The sequence below is a fragment of the Uloborus diversus genome, chromosome 4 (assembly GCF_026930045.1).
Source record: "Uloborus diversus isolate 005 chromosome 4, Udiv.v.3.1, whole genome shotgun sequence".
Taxonomy (NCBI): domain Eukaryota; kingdom Metazoa; phylum Arthropoda; class Arachnida; order Araneae; family Uloboridae; genus Uloborus; species Uloborus diversus.
Window position 1 is genome coordinate 166,889,668 of NC_072734.1, and position 18,296 is coordinate 166,907,963.

General features: G+C 34.6%; 1 protein-coding gene across 4 annotated transcripts in view; it reads right to left on the reverse strand.

Moving 5' to 3' along the window:
* LOC129221618 (sodium/potassium/calcium exchanger 4-like) overlaps window positions 1–18,296 on the reverse strand; it is an 82,932-nt gene that overhangs the window by 33,329 nt on the left and 31,307 nt on the right. For 2 of the 4 annotated variants that reach the window (XM_054856142.1, XM_054856141.1), the window contains exons 2-3: window positions 5,777–5,983; window positions 1,365–1,448 (exon numbers count right to left, since the gene is read on the reverse strand). In XM_054856142.1, the coding sequence (XP_054712117.1) occupies window positions 1,365–1,448; window positions 5,777–5,834 (142 nt within the window). In that variant the 5' untranslated portion in view covers window positions 5,835–5,983. Of the gene's footprint in view, window positions 1–1,364; window positions 1,449–5,776; window positions 5,984–16,717; window positions 17,828–18,296 lie in introns of those variants that run through there. The other 2 variants (XM_054856139.1, XM_054856140.1) reach the window with 2 other exon arrangements.

The window sequence follows — 18,296 nt, forward strand, 5'->3', positions numbered from 1 at the left end:
AATTTTATATCCACGGTTTAAAAAGACATTAGAATTTAAAAAAAAAAAAAACTGTTATTCAGATGATATAATTATCAGATGTTGCTTCCAAAATCAAACTTTAATCGCTTATATATCGTACAATACTCGTATTTACTTATTCAATGTAAATACGAACATCTCAAGGAATTTTTAACGGTAGATACTTGTTCCACTCTTCAAGCGGCCGTGACGTAAAAATTCCGTCACCCAGCGATGTATTGAAGAGCGGCCGTGTCGAAAAATTTGGCCTTGAATATTCTGCTTCGAGAACGGCTGCGGCGTAAAATTCTATGGAAGAATGTTCATGGCGAAATTTTTCGACACGGCCGCTCTTCGATACATCGCTGGGTGACGGAATTTTACGTCACGGCCGCTTGAAGGGTTAGCATATAACTTTTACATGGGGATGTGACAGAGCGTCCGATCAAAGCACTTATAAACAGCAGCAAATGAAGACGAATTTGAAAATTTACTTTTGACGCGGCAAAATTGTATGTTCAATTGCATACCTGGTACCGGCAAGTGTGCATAAGTTATTAAATCTTGGAAACAAATTACTGAACTTGCCATTCTACGAGTAGGACACCTTTCTGAAGAAACGTTATAATAGGCCCCAGATAAAGATTTCAAATCTCATTGAGAACATTTCACACGAAAGTATTCAAGAAAAAATACTTTGGAGATGACATTATATGCATGTTACTAATCATGTCTTACCCTGTAATTACAAAGCTGAGAAGAAACATGGGTACTTGATTATCGAAAGAAGCTTTAGCTGCTATTGAAAAACAATCAAAATATAGATTGCAGTTTCTATGCACTTCAGACATTAGTTCTGACGAAAATTTTAGTAACTGCGCTTTCATTTCATGTAGTTTTATATTTGCTGTCAGTATAACGAACGTATTAAAACTTTTACCTCGGTTTGACAAACTAAAGTATTTTTGTCCAGCTAGATTTTGAAAATCGACCACTGTGAGGCGGTAGCAATCGCCAATGTAAACCTCGCTTAAGATTTCTTAATTTTTTTTCTTGCATACATCGTTGCATTTGCTAATTAAATCCGAAAACAATGCATCAAGTACGCCTAGGTTCAGCTATGGCAATGCACTGTTTCATCGTATTGTGATCAAGTTAAACAAATTATCATGAAAAGTAGTAACAGACGGTATACTGAAAGAAAAAAAAAAACTATGTAGCGTAAATAATTGAGTTCAAAGCGTACGTTGATACTATTCTCGAAACTCTGATGTGTTCAGCCTATTGACTTTTTCTTTATATATATATTTACGTTTTTCCTCAAAGCACCTTATGAAATAATTTACAAAAAAATACTATCATACCTGTTATAGAAGAAAATAACTCTGGGGCTGATGTACCAATCGCCATGAATGTTGCTCCGGCGATATCAGATGGCAACTGTAACTCTGGAAAATGCATAACAAGAGAAGTTATAGGAACTAGTGCGAATACAATATTGAGACCGTCTTTGGTTTACGATCTCGAATAACATTTGTGAAAGAGAAAAAATGTCTCTGTATATGAATTTATTAGTGATAATGAGCTAGGCAAAAGTTTTATTAAGACGGTTCACATTTCTTCCGAGAAAGAAGCACAATTCGAGTAAAGTTTATGCAAAAATCAGTTTTTTTTGGGGGGGGGGGGATGTCTCTTGAGACGTGATGGATGGAGGAAAGACGATTCTTTTTTACTTCCTTTTACAAAAAACGAAGTATTGTATTCGCGAAAAAAATTTCACTCAAAAATTGGCCTTAATTTCCATTTTTCTCACCACCGAATGAATGTTGAGTTTTTTTTTTCGACCCGACCACACGTGGATATATGCCTAGGAGCCTACAGACACTCGAAATATCCATTCGGACGACCCCCGAGTTAATTACAACGAATTTTCCCGTGACGTCCGCATGTACGTATGTATGTGCGTATCTGTGTATGTATCTCGTATAACTCAAAAACGGTATGTCCTAGAATGTTGAAATTTGGTACGTAGACTCCTAGTGGGGCCTAGTTGTGCACGTTCCCTTTTGGTTGCATTCGGATGTTCTTAAGGGGGTCTTTTGCCCCTTTTTTGGGGGAAATCATTGCTAATTTCGATGTAAACTCAAGTGGTGTTATAATTTGTCGGACACTTGGCGATATATCACCAGTCTTTTGGTCGCCAAGTTTTATCGCCAACTTGGCGACTAATTTGGCATTTTTTTTAAAATTTTGGTTCCAATTTGGCCATTGTTGGTGATATTTAGAGAGTAAAGACTTGAATCACATTAAAATTGCATATAATGGGGAAATGACATTAAATTGGAGTAAAAGGAAGTCATGTGATGCACACATCAGCTCGTTTTCTTAGACTATAAATTGTAGAGATTGCTCAACAAATACTCAAAAGCTCGAAATGTCTGCAGTTTTCTCCTACTAAAGATTTGAAAGTTTGAAAACTGAAAGTGAATCCACTTTGCAATTTTTTTTTTTTTTTTTTTTGCTAACATACAATTCAAAAAAATGTCAAGAACCTCCGTATGAGCAGTTGTTGTCGTTTGCTAAACTCATAGATCAGTGTTTCCTAACCCTTTTCACGTCACGACCCCCTTTTCACCACCTGAAACACCCGCGACCCCCTATGCGTCCCCCATACATAGTTTAAGTGTCTGTGTGTGCGTCTGTGAGTGTATCATGCGTATGCGCAGGTAGCACATATTTTGCATAATGACTCAAGCTGCTTGAGGTATTTTATTTAAGCTTAATTTTTTTTTTCTACAACAATTGCAGAAATAAAAATAATTATAGCTCGATAATGTTAAACGTACAGTTCGGCACTTTCAAAATTTTTGCTGCTTAGCTGAGTCAAATGCAGGATTTTGTTTTCGGAGGAGCCAAGGTCATAAAGATAAGGTCTCAGTGTCTCCAACTTTTATTGAAGCGAATGATTGCATTCTCTTTTAACAAGGAAGTCGCGAGGTCAAAAAAATTGGTAAGGGGGCGTTTGGAAGACCCTCAATTTTTATCAAACGTATATATAGCAAGAGAGAGAGAATCCAGATTTATTCTTGGTGAGGGGGGGGGGGGTGTTATTGCTATCGTATGAGCAATCAAATTAAGAGAATTGTGTAATATTAGCGGAGAAAGAGAATTAAGAATATGAATCTACAGTCGTAAGTGTAACATTCACGATGATCCAACCCCGGAAATAGTTCGAAACTGTAGTTCTAAAATTGCACTTTACACGGTCCCTGGTGATGTTCGGAAGAGGAGAGGTTCAGAGAATTTTATAAGTCGCTCAAGCTCGGAGACTGTTTTTAAAATTTTACGAAGTTTAGGTCCTAAAAATGAAGTTTTAGACAATGTTTAACGATAGGGAGGGGGAGATGGTCGGGATTGCACTCTAATTTTTCGAAAATGTAAATGATATGTTCTAAATAAACTCAGTTGTAGATTACCTTAGTTGAAATCAAGGGAAGAGGGAGGTTCGTGTGACCTTTCCCCGGAAAATTTTTGAATTTGAGGGTCAAAAAACGCTATTATAGAATGTCTTTGTAAACGTTAGGGAAAAGGTTTGGGTTTTGAGCTTCTCCCTCTCCCCCTAAAATTTTTTCGGAATTGAAGCTCCCCTAAAAAAAATTAGACGAGTTTTAATGATGTGTGAGGAGAGAGGATTTCAGGTACTCCTAAGCATATTTTTCGAAATTTAAGTCCAAAACACCGAATTGTAGGTTATCTTTGATAACAAGGGTAAATATTCAGAGATCCTCACCCGGAATATTTAAAAAACTAAAATCCTAAAAACAAAATTTTTTTATGATCTTCAATTATGTGAAGGGATACAGCAGGCATTCCCTTGGAATTTTTTTTGAAATTAAAAACCTAAAAGCCCATTTCTTGGCCATTTTTGATGAAGTTAGGGGACGGGATGAGGTACGGAGCTTTTCTCTGGAATATTTCCAAAATTAAAGCTTGAAAAATTTAACTACAGGACATCTTTCTGGATAAGGATTGGGATGTAGAGAATCTCTCATAGAAATTATTCGAAATTGAAGTTCCAAAACAAAATTTTAGACGATTTTGGACGGTTTTAGAGGACGTGAATTCAGCACTCTTTTGCGGAAATTTTTAGAGATTGAAGTCCCTAAATCAAAGCATAAAATAATCTTAGAGGACGTTAAGATTTCAGGTACTCGGCATGAGAGGGGGAGAAGGGGTCTTGTTGGAACCCCATAGCCTTTTTTCTGGATTCGCCATTGCGTTCAAGAATTGATGCTACTCTAAAATGATGCTATTTCCCCCTTAAGTATTTGAATTTTTGAAATATATCATTGTAATCAACTATGCAATGCTATATTTTTTAATGTAGGGGTAATGTCGCGACCCCTAAGAAATGCTTCGCGACTCCCTTGAGGGCCGCGACCCACAAGTTGGGAACCCCTGTCATAGATGCTTTCAACTGGATCTTTGTACCAAATAACGCCTCAATGCACACTTCCCATTCTACAAAAGAATGGCTTACGTCTCGTCTCAGGTTATTAGTGTGATATGCGGGCCGTATACAAACAACCTTTACTTTCCTAGAGACCATGTGAAACTTTGAAACTGTTGATTGACTATTAGGTAAAAACGTTATCCATCTCTTTTGCAGTTTGCTTTGCATGCTCTAATTTTTGTTTGATTTCGAAACAAGACCTATTGACATTATTCAAAGCGGTAGAGATTAAAAACATTCAAACAAAAACTCAGAACTTCTGAGGATGGAAATTTATTCACATGCGTTGGATGGAGGATATAACATGGCCGACGCATTTGCGTCAGCTGTCCAATCAGGAGTTTCAAATTTATTGCATGGTCCCTAGCTGAGTACAAGTTGTTTATATACGAACGGGCCAGAACTCAGCTCAGACATCAATCCGATAGTAAGTTCTATCTAGATTTAGTAATCCTCTTTCCGTAGCTTTCGTAAGAATGGGGTTTTCTTTGTCGGTAGTATTCAGTTCAAGAGCTCAAATCAACGGTTAAGAAAGCCTGAGGCAGATTTGCTCCCTACATCTTTCATGATCTTAAGATATCATTTGAAAATTCCGTATTCTATCTCGTCAGGCGCAATGGAAATACCACAGACGACCAAGCAACTTTTATACTTAGTGAAATGTAAATATTTTATTCTTGTGTATAAACTTTTACGACAGTAAAAGTTTTAATATTTATTAATTTTTCTTCTTGAAATGTTTCCGCATTTGAAATGAGTCAATCACATTTGTAAGTGTGATCATGGTTCAAAATACTAGATTTGGAATTCTCAACGCTCGGAATTTAAAGACTAAATGTTAAAACTACAAGAAGCGTAATGGCTAACTTTAGCAAACACAAAATTCTCGAAACAAAGAATTCTGTGTTGGAGGAATTAAGTTTCCAAACAGAAAATGGATTCATTTATCAAAATGAATCCATCCAGAAGTCATTTATCAAAATGACTTCTTTCTGAGAAATGCCTTACACTGCTCTCATTCTTTCAATAAATTTCATCAAGGACTATTACAATTAATTTTTCGGTTATAAAAGACAAATCAGAAAAATTCGAAATTAAAGTATATAAGAAATGTTTGGTTTTAAATTGAATATAATTTTCTTTTGCTGACCCGACAGGTTGAGCACACTTTAGATAATAGGAGTCACCTAACTCATTGATTAAAAATTTAGTTTCAAGAAAAAAAAAAAACCGTTTAGTTTTGGAGAACCAATGGTAGCTTACTGTCTGATATGATCTCGAGAGATGGTATGAAGTAGTCATCACAAACCACAGCAATCATCGCACAGATGTAGGCAGTGAGCAAGAGATGGATGATCACGCCACCGCGCTGGCGCTCTTCTTGCGTGAAGAAATCGGATGGGAATGATGATATGCCGGAAGGAATACATCTGAAGAGACTGTCATTTGAAAATTCAAGCAGGCTGCGCCCTGGAGAGCATAAAACAGGTAACTCTTGTTAGAAAACTTGAATGAGTTAATTCTTAATAGAAAGAAATAAACAATTAAGTCCTATTATTAAGTCCTAAGTTATACTAAGTCCCCTCAAGTCCTGCAGGCCGCCTCAACGTGGCGAGGGGGTGTACCTGGGCGGAACCGGCAAAGTACGTTGGGAGAGTTTTCTCCTTGTAGGGTCACCCAAGACGTGAAGGCCGTTCCATTACGCTCAGCTAAGGTCTGCAGGCACAGGAGCAAAGTCAGACTTCTACCTTTTGGTGCTCCAGGTACTTTGTACTTTCAGAAGATGCACAAATACTCCTTGAACTATACTCCAGATGTAAGGCTTCTATAAACAGCTCTTGGAGATGTCCTCCTGAGCATCCATGGTATTTTTGCGAGGGTCCTGGTGCTTCCCTTGGATTTGAGGGTGACAGGAGGGATCAAACTGCTTTGACTCGCCTGAGAACAGGTCATCTAAAAACCCTCAGATTTTCCAATGCTAATAGGACTTTCCCAATTTGCACCAAATGTCATACTGAAGAGGCCACTGCACAACATCTGATTTTTTGTGTTGGATTGGTACGCGAGGATCTACTGAAGAGACTTGCTTCTGTCTTGTTGTTGATTAAGGCGAACAACCTCATGGATCTGATCTGATTCAGAACAGAGAGATAAGTAAGAAGAAGAAGAAGAAGTCCTTTTAGAAACACTCGAGTTTTCTCTATTGTACAAATAGAAAAGTTATGTGTGATAAAATAGACATTTTCTTTCTTTCTTTCTTTTTTTTTTTTAATTCTTTTCAGGGAGGGTCCAGATTTTATGGACCCTCCCCTTGTCTACACCATTGACTACTATTCATTAAAAGGGTACGACAACGAAACTGTTTTTGTGCTTTAAAACAATTAATTTCCCCTGAGCAAGACTAGAATCGCTCCAAAAATCAAGTGGATGAAATAAAGGAAACAAAACTTTGCTTTTCTCTTTTTAACATACTTTTATTAGCTAAACTTGTATGTTTGTGGGTCCAACTTTCCTCTAGACAAATAGCCAGTGGCTTATTAGAATTACTTACAACGTACTAATCAGAGCTGCGGAGTGTAACAACGTTTGCACATGAATTTACCAGAAAGCTTTCAAAATGTGTCTGACGCAAATAATGCAATAGAATACTAAGATACATTCCATTATAAAAATCGAACACAGCACAAAGATTTCATTTAACAGTTATTTAGTATCTAAATCTTGTTTGAAAATAAAATAATAGTTTAAAAAAATAAAAGAACACGCTTTTGTAGTAAAATGAACTAAAAAGTTAAAAATAGTCTTTGGATGACAAATATATAAAGTAATTGACCAAACACTTAATTTTACTGTAATAGAAAAAAAGAGTGAGGGGGGGGGGCTTCTTATCAGTTGTCTTAAATTTCTTCCACTTGTTATCCCATGCAAAAATGTAAATAGGCAGCCCGCACGCTTTTTTTTATTACAGTAAAATTAAGTGCTTGTTCAATTACTTTATATACTTGTCATCCAAAGACTATTAACTTTTTAGTTCATTTTGCTACTAAAGCGTGTTTTTTTAGTTTTTTAATTATACATGCTTGTTACAAAAAGGCGATGTTACTCCTCTAGTTTAACCGATCATTCATATTTTATCTTTAATTAGAAATATTGGAATCATTTATTGAGACGAAATGTTAAATCATCAAAGTTTGTGATAAAGTTATTTGATGAATTTGCATTTTCACTTTCATTTGGAGGAAGTGAACGATAAATAAAATGACCTTTTGGCATACACATGACAAGTGTGAAATTAAATCCGAATGACATTTTCTGCGTACTATTGATGTTTGAAAGAAATTGTAAAACTGATTTTTACTTTCACATTTGAATCCGATGCCAATAATCTTTTCATTGTTTCTATATTTTATTTTTTAGCTTCTTGTAAGATCTAAGATACATTTTTTTTTTGCTTATTTTTTTGGCAACATATGTTAAGTGTATTTGTTATATTTATATTATGAATATTCTAATTTCTTATCCATGCACAATTTACTTCTAGATTCCAAAATGAAATTTTTTTTATCTATTATAGTTTCAATCATTAAATGAGCGCTCGAGCACAATTTCACTTACAGAAGTTTATGATAGCGATTAAAAGAGCAGCATTCGGCATATTTTTTCAAACGCATCCGCAAGTTCTTAAGCCATTTTCCCTCACCTCTATTTCAACGAAGGGAATCGTTTCATCGGTCGGGCAGCGGAGCTCAGCGTGTCAGAGGTGGACAGTAGTATAGTGCCTAGAAAGAGTAGTGTGCCGATCGACGGGGAAAAAGGGAGGTCAGATCTGAGGAAAAACCAGATGGCGCTGCGCTCGAGGTGTACGTTATACTCCTCAATCAGACTCGTTTTAAATCAGCGATTGCATGCTCATTTCGCAGTTTAAAAGTCCCGTTTTTCGGATTGAACTCATTTCTGCACAAAAGACAAATTCATTAATAAGTGCTATTTGTTACATGGGTGTTCATTTATTTTTTGAAGAATATAAAATTACCTTATGCTAATTTATCTTCAATGAAAATAGTAGACTATAAGGGGCCATTCATTAAATATGTAAGGGGAGGGAGGTTGGAAAAGCCTCTACGTACCTTTGGGGGGGGGGGGTCAAACTCATTCTTACGTAATGTTTTCCATGTCGGTATTTCACATTAGAAATTGCGCGGTCAACAAGTGATTTGGCAGAGATTATGTTCCATTTGCGTATGGAAGGTAAGAAACGTGTTAGGATAATATGTTTTTTTATTTGTTTTACAAAGAATGAATAGTGTAAAATATAATAAAAGAGTCGCATTATGTATGGCATGTTTTATTTTTAATTAATATTACATCAAAAAAAAAAAATGTCGAAAAAACATTCAGTTTAGATTCTAACTTTTCAGTAACTATTTCTTTGCGCAAAAAGTTAAATTTAATAATGTGAATTTAATAACGATTCTAGTGATGTAACGATTCCAAAATTTGTTATTTTATCATTTTGAAAAACGAAATGGAATCTTACGGAAGAATAAGGGAGGGGGGGGGGGGGTGAAAAATCTTACGTACCCTTACATGGGGGGAGAGGGATCAAAAATTGCCAAAATCATCCTTACGTAATTAATGAATGGCCCCCTAAGTATTCAATAACTGCGCGTCTCTTATTTCTCTACTAATAATAAAGCTACGTGGTTATTTCAGTTTCATCTGCGGGAAGATCAAGTTTTATTTTTTTCAAACAGGGAACATTTTTTTTTAACTGCATAATTCCTGATGAAACTTTTCTTTGGTGATTTTTTAGTAAAGTATGTTGGCAGATTTGGGAAAATTGTCGGAATTGCCTCATCTTTCAAAAAAGGTTTCCCCCGAGGAATCAAAACTTCCTCACCATTTATAATATGCTTAAAATGCGTTTCAATAAAATGTTTTTCGAAATGCAGAGCACAAAATGAGCAATATTTATCAAAAACTTTATCTAACCTGGGAATTAACGAGTTCCACTTTAGTTTTTCTTCATCTGCTGGGAGCTTTAAAAAGCGTAACTTTTGCATGTTTTGTACCCACTTTTGCACCCTGGCACGAAACAAGATGAAGCTTTATTTCTTCCAATGTTCAACTTTGATGCCTCCATTAAAAGCCTTAAACGCTGTTTCATGAAATATTCACGAAATAAAGGTAAAAAAGAGAAACGTGGAACTAAATTGTAACAAAATCCCGCGTCTACTAATGTAAACACCGCGAAATTGAACGTACATCTCGACCGCACTGCCATCTAGCGGTTTTCATACAATTTGTCCTCAAGAATCGTGGGGAAAAAAGCGCCGGTCGGCACACTACTCTTTCTAGGCACTATAACAGTAGTTAGCATTGTGAACAGTTTTTGGGAGTGATAAGTTACAGCTTGAATCGAAATTATAAAAAGAGTAAAGGAAAAATTGTTTTTAGAAGTATTCATGCGTCAGAGAAACAAAAGGCTACTTCATCAAAATATTTTAGAAGGGCTGAAACAAATGTTAAAAAAAAAAGTACTGTTTGACCCCGGATTGTATGTAATTTGGCAATCGGCCAAGTATTAGACGATTCCATTTGAATGCATCTAACAGGGGAAAAGGAAAAATAGCGATGGCATTTTGATGCACGTGTTTCATAATTTCATTTACAGTCGAACATCCATATATCGAACTTCCAGATATCAAAATTTTCTATTTATCGAAAACCCAGCAAATTTCTATCTTCATTATATAGAAAAATTGTTTCTATATATCGAAAAAATCTCTATATATCGAAATCTTTTTCGAGACATTCGTAGATTTTTTTTTTTTCACCTTAACCCGTTTGTCTCATGAAAACTGACGGTTGCGGGAGAAAATTATGTTCACTAAAAGTTGCTACGAAACTCATAAGGAATCTGGGGTTGAGAGGTGTGTATACAGGTCGTTGTTCCGTTCTGGAGTTCTTAAATTCCCTTAAGCTTATTTCAAATCTTAGTTGCAACCAGTAATGCAGTAAAATCAGTTCCAAGTTATCCCTTTTCTCTGTTGATTATCATTCCTAGTCTTTTTAGCTTCAGTAAAAATCATTCAAGTTAGGTAGAATGATTTTTTACTTTTCTCTCGATTACATTGTCAAAGCGAAAATCCCCCTAATGTTGCGGATCAAGTTGAATTGCCGAAAAATGAACATGTATGAAAACGCAAAAATGTGTAATTTTTGTTAATTTTTTAATTATTAATTTTCATTTAATCCGATGCTCGTATAAATTAGAAATAGGTTTTCGTACACAAAAATTAGCTTTAGTTTTAATGTTTTAGGAGATTTTTATTATAAAATAAGATAATTTCCATATACCGAAATTTCTATACATCGAATTTTTTTCCTGGCAATTTGCTACTTCGATATATAGAGGTCCGACTGCATTTGTTGTCTTCATTGAGGTGCAAATGAGTGGACACGAAATGAGTTTCTATGGAAACAACAAAAAGAAAATAATATCTTTTCATTTCGTTTGGAAATGTAAAAGCAAAATGGTAAGCTAAAAATTATGCCGTAAACAAAACAAATGAATTAATTTTTGAATGACAGTATAGATCAAATTTAGTTTTGATTTAAAAATTATTGCAGTGAATAAATTGTCATTAAAAATAAAATGAGTAGAAAAAATTGAGAGGTAAACGCGCACATCGGTACCAGAAAAACTACCATCCCTGAAAGGTAATGGACCCGTCCATTTCCGCCTATAAACCGGAAATTAGCCTTTCCATATAATCGGTGGTCCGATAGTATCTCACATTTTTAATTTCCAAATGTGGCCACTTTATGAATACGTCTAACCAGTGAACAAACATAATATTTTCTAATTGTATCCGTTTTTAATTTTATTGGAGGAAGTTTTCTGTTACCGATTCTTCTTAGAAAAAAAAGCTATTATGTTAAGGAAACAAAAGGGGAAAAAACCGAGCTGATTTTATTCTGGTTGGACTAATTTATTCAAAGATCCTCTTAAAGAGCATTAAAAATGGGCGAAACAGATTTAGTAATTAAACAGAGGAAATGATCTTTTCATAGTGAAAAGGGTACTTGAAAGAGTATTTGATGTACAATTTCTAAGGTCAGATGCAGCTGAATAAACGAAAGATAACTAATGTTACAGCTCCTTTTATCACGAGTTATTTGCGAATAATAAATCTAGGAATACGCTTCAGTTTGTTTTCTTCGAGACGCATAATTAACTCCATCAACATTAATCCTCACTTACGCACAGCTGAGTTAACTCAATGTTAGCGAGGTTAATACGAGTGAATTGAAATTTGTTTATTAGTTAAATGAACGCCTAAACTGAGCTGTGGCAGTCATTTGGCATTTCCAGAAAGGAATTTTTATCAACTATGTATTCACTTTATTGGCATGAGTTATCAGCATGATATTATATAGAAAGAGCAATATAATCTCAAAAACAATACTAAGGGAACTTAATTTGTAAATTCTATGTGACGTTAATTGGATCTTTGTATTTTACATGAAGACATCAATTATGTTTCTTAATTACTCCTCTATCAAAAATTTTATATTATTTTGACTTGGCGATAATATTTGAATGTAATGTACGATGTCTGACGTAAAATCCGTTAAAGATCCAGATTTGAAGTTGAATTACATCAAAAGTGAACAGAATAAGATTGTAATTCACACTCAGTAAGTTCGGTTCGGACTGCCGAGAGAGAACGCGAAGTTTTGTTTTAATTTTCAAGTTTTTCCTCAGCCTTATAATCAACTAATCAAAAATACATTTGATTGTATTTATTTCTCAGATAAAATGTTTATTAACTTCAATTTTTACAAAAAAAAATTAAAAAAATTAATTTGAATTTTGTCATCTTGAATTCAAATTATGTTTTTCGCAATCACGAGTGTGTGTGTATATGTAGGCGTGTGTGTGTTTGTGTGTAGGGGGTATGTGTATGTGTGCAGGCATGTGTGTTTGTGTCTATGTGCAGTCGTGAGTGTGTGGGTAGTTGTGTGTATGTGTGTGGGGGGGGGGGGGGGGGTATGTGTATGTGTGTGTGTTTGTGTGTGTATGTGTTTGTGTATGTGTGTAGGTGTATGTATGTGTGTGTAGGTGTATGTACGTATATGTGTGTAGGTATGTATGTATGCGTGTAAGTGTAGGATATTGGCGAAACCTGGAGACGGTTTTCGCTAGAGGTGCAGCATCGTGAAGAGCCGGTCGACGGTGATGCTGCGGAGGGTGCTGGTGGGAAAATAAAATCATAGGAACGCCAAAAACAGTCAAGTAAAAACAATAAGCAATCGTGATTGCTCAAAAAAAAAAAAAAAAAAAAAGAAGCTTTTGATTGTTTCCTTTGAACATTCTTCTTCGGGCCTACATTAACCTTTAATTATTATCAAAAGGTAGTCTTGTTCCATTTATTGCTTTGTTATTGTTTTTATACAAGATTTTCGTTTGTTATAGGCTTTGCAGTTAAATATTTGTTCATAACATTATCATGGATTGATGCGTCAAACTATACAGCGCAATAATATCAATATTGTGCAACAACATGACATTTTATAAAAATATATATTCAATCATATTAAATCGAAATTATGTGTTGCAGGACATTACAATAGATTAAGGTAGGGAAATAATATGTTTCAAAATTGGAGCCTTCCGAAAATGTATAGTTTTGGCCTTTTGCCAGCATGGGGTTTTTAAAAATTTATACTTCTATCGATGGAAGTAGTAGTTTCTATTTCCTAAAGCTTTTTTCTGTTCAAAATAGCTGTTATACATATTTCTTCCCTTTTTTGTGATGTTTTCATACATGTGTTGCATAAAATTTTAAACGGCGATTATGAAATTTAGTTCGATTTTTTTCCCGTCATAAGTTTTCTACGATTTCATTAGTTGCGGCGACACCATCATTAGATTTTTACGATATATTTAGGGACTATCCATCAATGATGTCACACGTTTTGGATCCCTCTACCTCCTTTGTCACAAACTGTCACACATCACCTTACCTTTCCTTACGCAATTTTTCATAAGCATATTCTTATGAAAATGCGTGATGTCACACTTTTCGATACCCCCTCCCTCCCCCTCGGAGGTAAGATTCACAATTTTATGAACCCTCCTCAAAAAACGACATTTTAAGGCAGTCCTTTAGAAAAAATATTGAATATTAATAACAAATGGGTGATTCTCAAAAAAAAAAAAAAGACATTTTCCAATCACACTTTAAAAAAAATAAAAATGCCTAAAAAATCTGAAAAAAATTATGCTTACTCCTTGTTAGGAACTTATTAAGGGTAAAATAGAGGGAACTCACTTTAACTATGCTACACCCCTCAAAACAGGAGGCCAAGTTTTCACATACCAGGAGAGTGACAAGCAGCTCCAGAAGATTGACAAAATGAGTTTCATCAAAGATTATCAAAAATTTAGTTATGGTAATAAAGAAATAACTGTAACCTAAATCAAAAAGCAGGTTACTGCATGACAAAACAAAATCTATGTAAAACTTCCCTTAACGGACACTCTCAAATAACGAACATTTTTTCCGAATCCCAGTCTCTTTATATAGGTTTTCCCACATTATGCACTTTGAATATCTTACACTCCGAATAATGAGCAGTAGTTAGTTTAGTTAATTTAAAAAAAAAGTTTTCAATTGTTATACTAAAATTCTAAACCAAAAAAATTATAAAAATTTTCACATTAAGTTCTATTGTTTGTTATTTCTAATTCTCTAATTAAAAAAAAGTATTTACCTAGTTCTAGAAAGTTGTGCTCTGATTTATCTAAGTTAGAAATTTAAACCAACTTCATGTACCTATTCAAGCCACATTAAAATTAAAAAATGACTTAATCGATTTCTGTCACATTTGAGTACTTTAAGGGCATGTATATTTGTATTAACAGTGTCAATTGGACGTCTGAGTTCTGTAGAAGATAGTTGATGAATTTTGGAATATTTGAGAATTGAATTTTACATGCGTTTCTACCATTAATCTCTCATTTTCATATCTTTCTCCTAAAGCTTTGAATAAGGAGTCATAAGTGTCCTCTGCTGACATTTAATGTCATGCTTCTTTCATTCAGTGTATGTTTTTTTTAAATCAAGAACGCATAAACGATGGAAGATGCATGATTTAAAAACCGTCTGCAGATAAAAATAGTCTGCACGTCATTATTCGCAACTCCAATAAACTATAGAGTACTGCAGCCACTGTTTAATGGCGGATGAAAAAGGTAAAACAAACAAATCCCGTAACTTACAACTTGCTTTGACGCTTTGTGAATGACAGTAATTTTTCATCGTATTTGTGGGAAACTTTCTTTTCTATTATTTTGAAATTACATTACACCATAAATTGTGTGAAGCATGTAATTTACCCCAAAGAAAACACGTGGAATGGAATGTTTTACCTTTTTCGGTAGTATTGTTAATCACCGCAAGGTAGCGTATTCGAGCTCTGGAGTTACGAATTAATTTCAAGCATTCTTAATGCAAGACTTAACTCAAGCAGCGGAACTTAACTAACGTTAAATGCACAACAAAATGAATAACCAAAAATTCTCTCTTTGAAAGATTCGTCAGAACAAGAAACAACGAAAAAAATAAATAAATAAATAAATAAATGGACTTTCTTTACTGCTACATTTCTTATTTATCGTTTGCCAAATTCGTTTTTTTTTTTTAAATCATAATCTTATTTTCTAACTAATGTTTCAAAATAAATTTTATTATACTAAATGTATTACCTTTGAGTGATAAATAATGCTAGGAGACTTACTTATTTTGCGCCAGGAGTATAACATTTTTTTGAGACAGGAGTATGACATTTTTCTTGTAATTTGGCTGTTACGTAGGCACAGGATTATAATTAAGGTAAAGAATGTTATTTTTCTATTCTAACCTCTTAATTCGACTACACACTATGACTTGAATTATTTTTTTCTTTTATTTATCACAAAAATATTGTCCAGGAGTTTGACAGCAAAAACGTTACACACCAATTTTTGAACTTTAAAGTTTTAGTAAGAACAGCAGACAAATCATATTAACAAAATACTCAAGGAATCCAACAAAATGGTGATAATAAATAGTGTTGTAGCCCAGCAAATTAAAAATTCCCTTTTTTAATCTATAATAATTGAACTCATTCCTAGGACAGGAGAATGACATGAAAACTGGGAACAAACTTTAAAAGGATGTACCTCGATTATTTAAAGAATTAAATTTATTTAAAGAATGTCATTTTACACCTTTAAGTATACGTAATTTAGTATTACAAATTAAATTTGTGAAATGTTGACATAAATTTTTTAAATAATTTAAGTATATTTGAGAAACGAATGGGGACAAGTCAAAAGAATGACTTTCTGGTTATTCAAAAATTTTTGCAGGAAAAAATAAGTGAGTTATTATTTTAATAAGAATGGAGTTACGTCGGAAAAGTTATTTCTAACTATTAAAAAAAAAGAAAAGCAATTCTAGGCAAAACAATCCAATATTGTTAGGATTTTGGCGAATCACTTATGTCTCTGTGACATTTAAAAAAAAAAGCAGACAATGAGGTCGTTTCCTAATTTCAAAAGTATTTTTTTCTGAAAGAGCAAGCTTAAAAAAATAGGATCTGACCATTTTTCAAATAATTTATTTAAGTTTAATATATTTAAAAAAATACTTTAATCGGTGCGCTTTCATTGTTCAACGCTTCTGCCGATGATATCACAAATGATGAAATGCCCTTCAGTGTTGCTGTTCACAGTGCAAAATATTTATTTCGTATCTTTACTCACTTATCTTGGCAACGATATGGTTGATAGCAAGCGAAGAGCGCAATTTTAATTCGCGTCTTGATTATCATAACGTGGAAACGTGGTAGAAAGATGCGCAAAAAAGAGCATCATTTGTGACGTCAACAAGACGACGCCTTGTTTGAAAAATCGGACATTTAAAAAAAATAATTAAAAAATAAATGTTGGGAAAATAAAAGTATTTTCTGGGTCCATGTTTTTTTTTTTTTTTTTTTTTTGCTTATTCTATCAATTTCAGTGACAAAAAGTACTACTTTTGACTGAAGGAAACAACCTCATTAGTATACGCGCTGAATTTAACATATTACCAAATGTAAACTAAACTAGAAATTATAAATGAAGAATCAAGAATGGCTTATCGTCCGTACCTGTGTGGTAACCATTATAATGTTCTGGTATTCCTTTGAAGTTTGCTTGCAAAATGAGTACTACCGATGAAGCGAGAGTAAAGCATGGGATCATAAACATCATGCGAAACTTTCTTTTTCCTACCCGGGGCATCATGATCTTCCACTAATTAGTTCAATTTCTGTTAGTGTCAAACAATATGAAAAACCGAAACTGCCATTTCAACCCTGTCACGAAGAGCAGCTACCCATTTGACACCGAAAAATGCTTTCGAATGCGTCTACAACACAAGCATGAGATCTAGCAAGTAGTGATGTTTTGCGTTCGATAACTGCATTGTTCTGATGAGTGTTGTTCAAATTCAGAACAGGGATTTGAGTCATGAAGTGCATCACCTTATCGCTGTGCACCTTGACCACTCTTACTTCATTTGGTGTTCTAACACTTCGTTCCCGCTCCCTTTCTGGAGTGAAAGTTATTATTTTGTAATCTGTGGCCGCTGATAAAAATATGAAATCGAATTCTCGTGGATTCAGCGCTTATTTTATTATTTTTACTGGATGCTTCCACCTGGTAATCAATTGTTGTTTATAAACAAAGTGCAATATGTATAGGCTGGAGCAAAGGACAGTCAGAGTTGGACATGATTCAGTTGTTTAAATTTAATCAAAAGGAAAGATGTTAATGAGTTAAATCAGGGGTGCCCATCCCCCCCAAGCTCAATGGCGCAAATTCCCCCCCAAAAATGTTCTCGCTGTCGAATCGGGTTAAACATAACAGTTTTTAGAGTGCGTAATTTCCAGTCAAATTCATGGGAGGAGGGGGGGGGGGGAGGGTAGCGCTAAGAAATACCATTTGAACTGGAATATTGTTGGACTGTTGACTCGCCTTGCCTTTCCAAATTTTACAACGTGGACCTTGAGTAAACAAGTTTTGGGTACCCCTGAATTTTGCTATACCTTTTATTATCATTATTTTTTTTTTCAAATGTATGAATAAGTACAGGAACAGTGGATTCAATTTTCTGGCTTGGGATGGAGTCATTACTAGATGTACATGTATACAATATGAATATTGAAACGGAAAATTATTGTCAGATAGATAAGGGGTCCGGGGGGTTCTCCCCCGGAAAACTGTAGAAATTGTAGTTTTAAAACCAGTTTTAGACGATCTTTGGTGATGTTAGGGGGATAAAAGGTTTAGCGGCCCCTTCCTGGTAATTTTTCAATATTGAAACTTTAAAAGCGCAATTGTAGATAGTCAAACGTTGTATTAAGGTGGGCTCTCCTTTGTTTTCAAAGTTGTAGTTCTAAAACGCAGTTTTAAACTATCTGTGGTAATGTTGGGAAAAGAAAAGATCCTAGGGCTCGCCCCAGGAACATTTTCAAAATTGAAGTCTTAAAAACGCTATCTATGGTTGGGGGAAAAGCAGTTTTCTGAAATTGAAGCTCTAAAATCGCTATTGTAGACGACCTTTGTGACGTTGAGAAAAAGAGTTTCCGGAAGCTCTCCCGGAATTTTCTCGAAATTGAAGTCCTGAAAACCAAATTTAAGACGATTTTTTAATAATGTTGACTAGAATGGGGGGGGGGGGGGGGT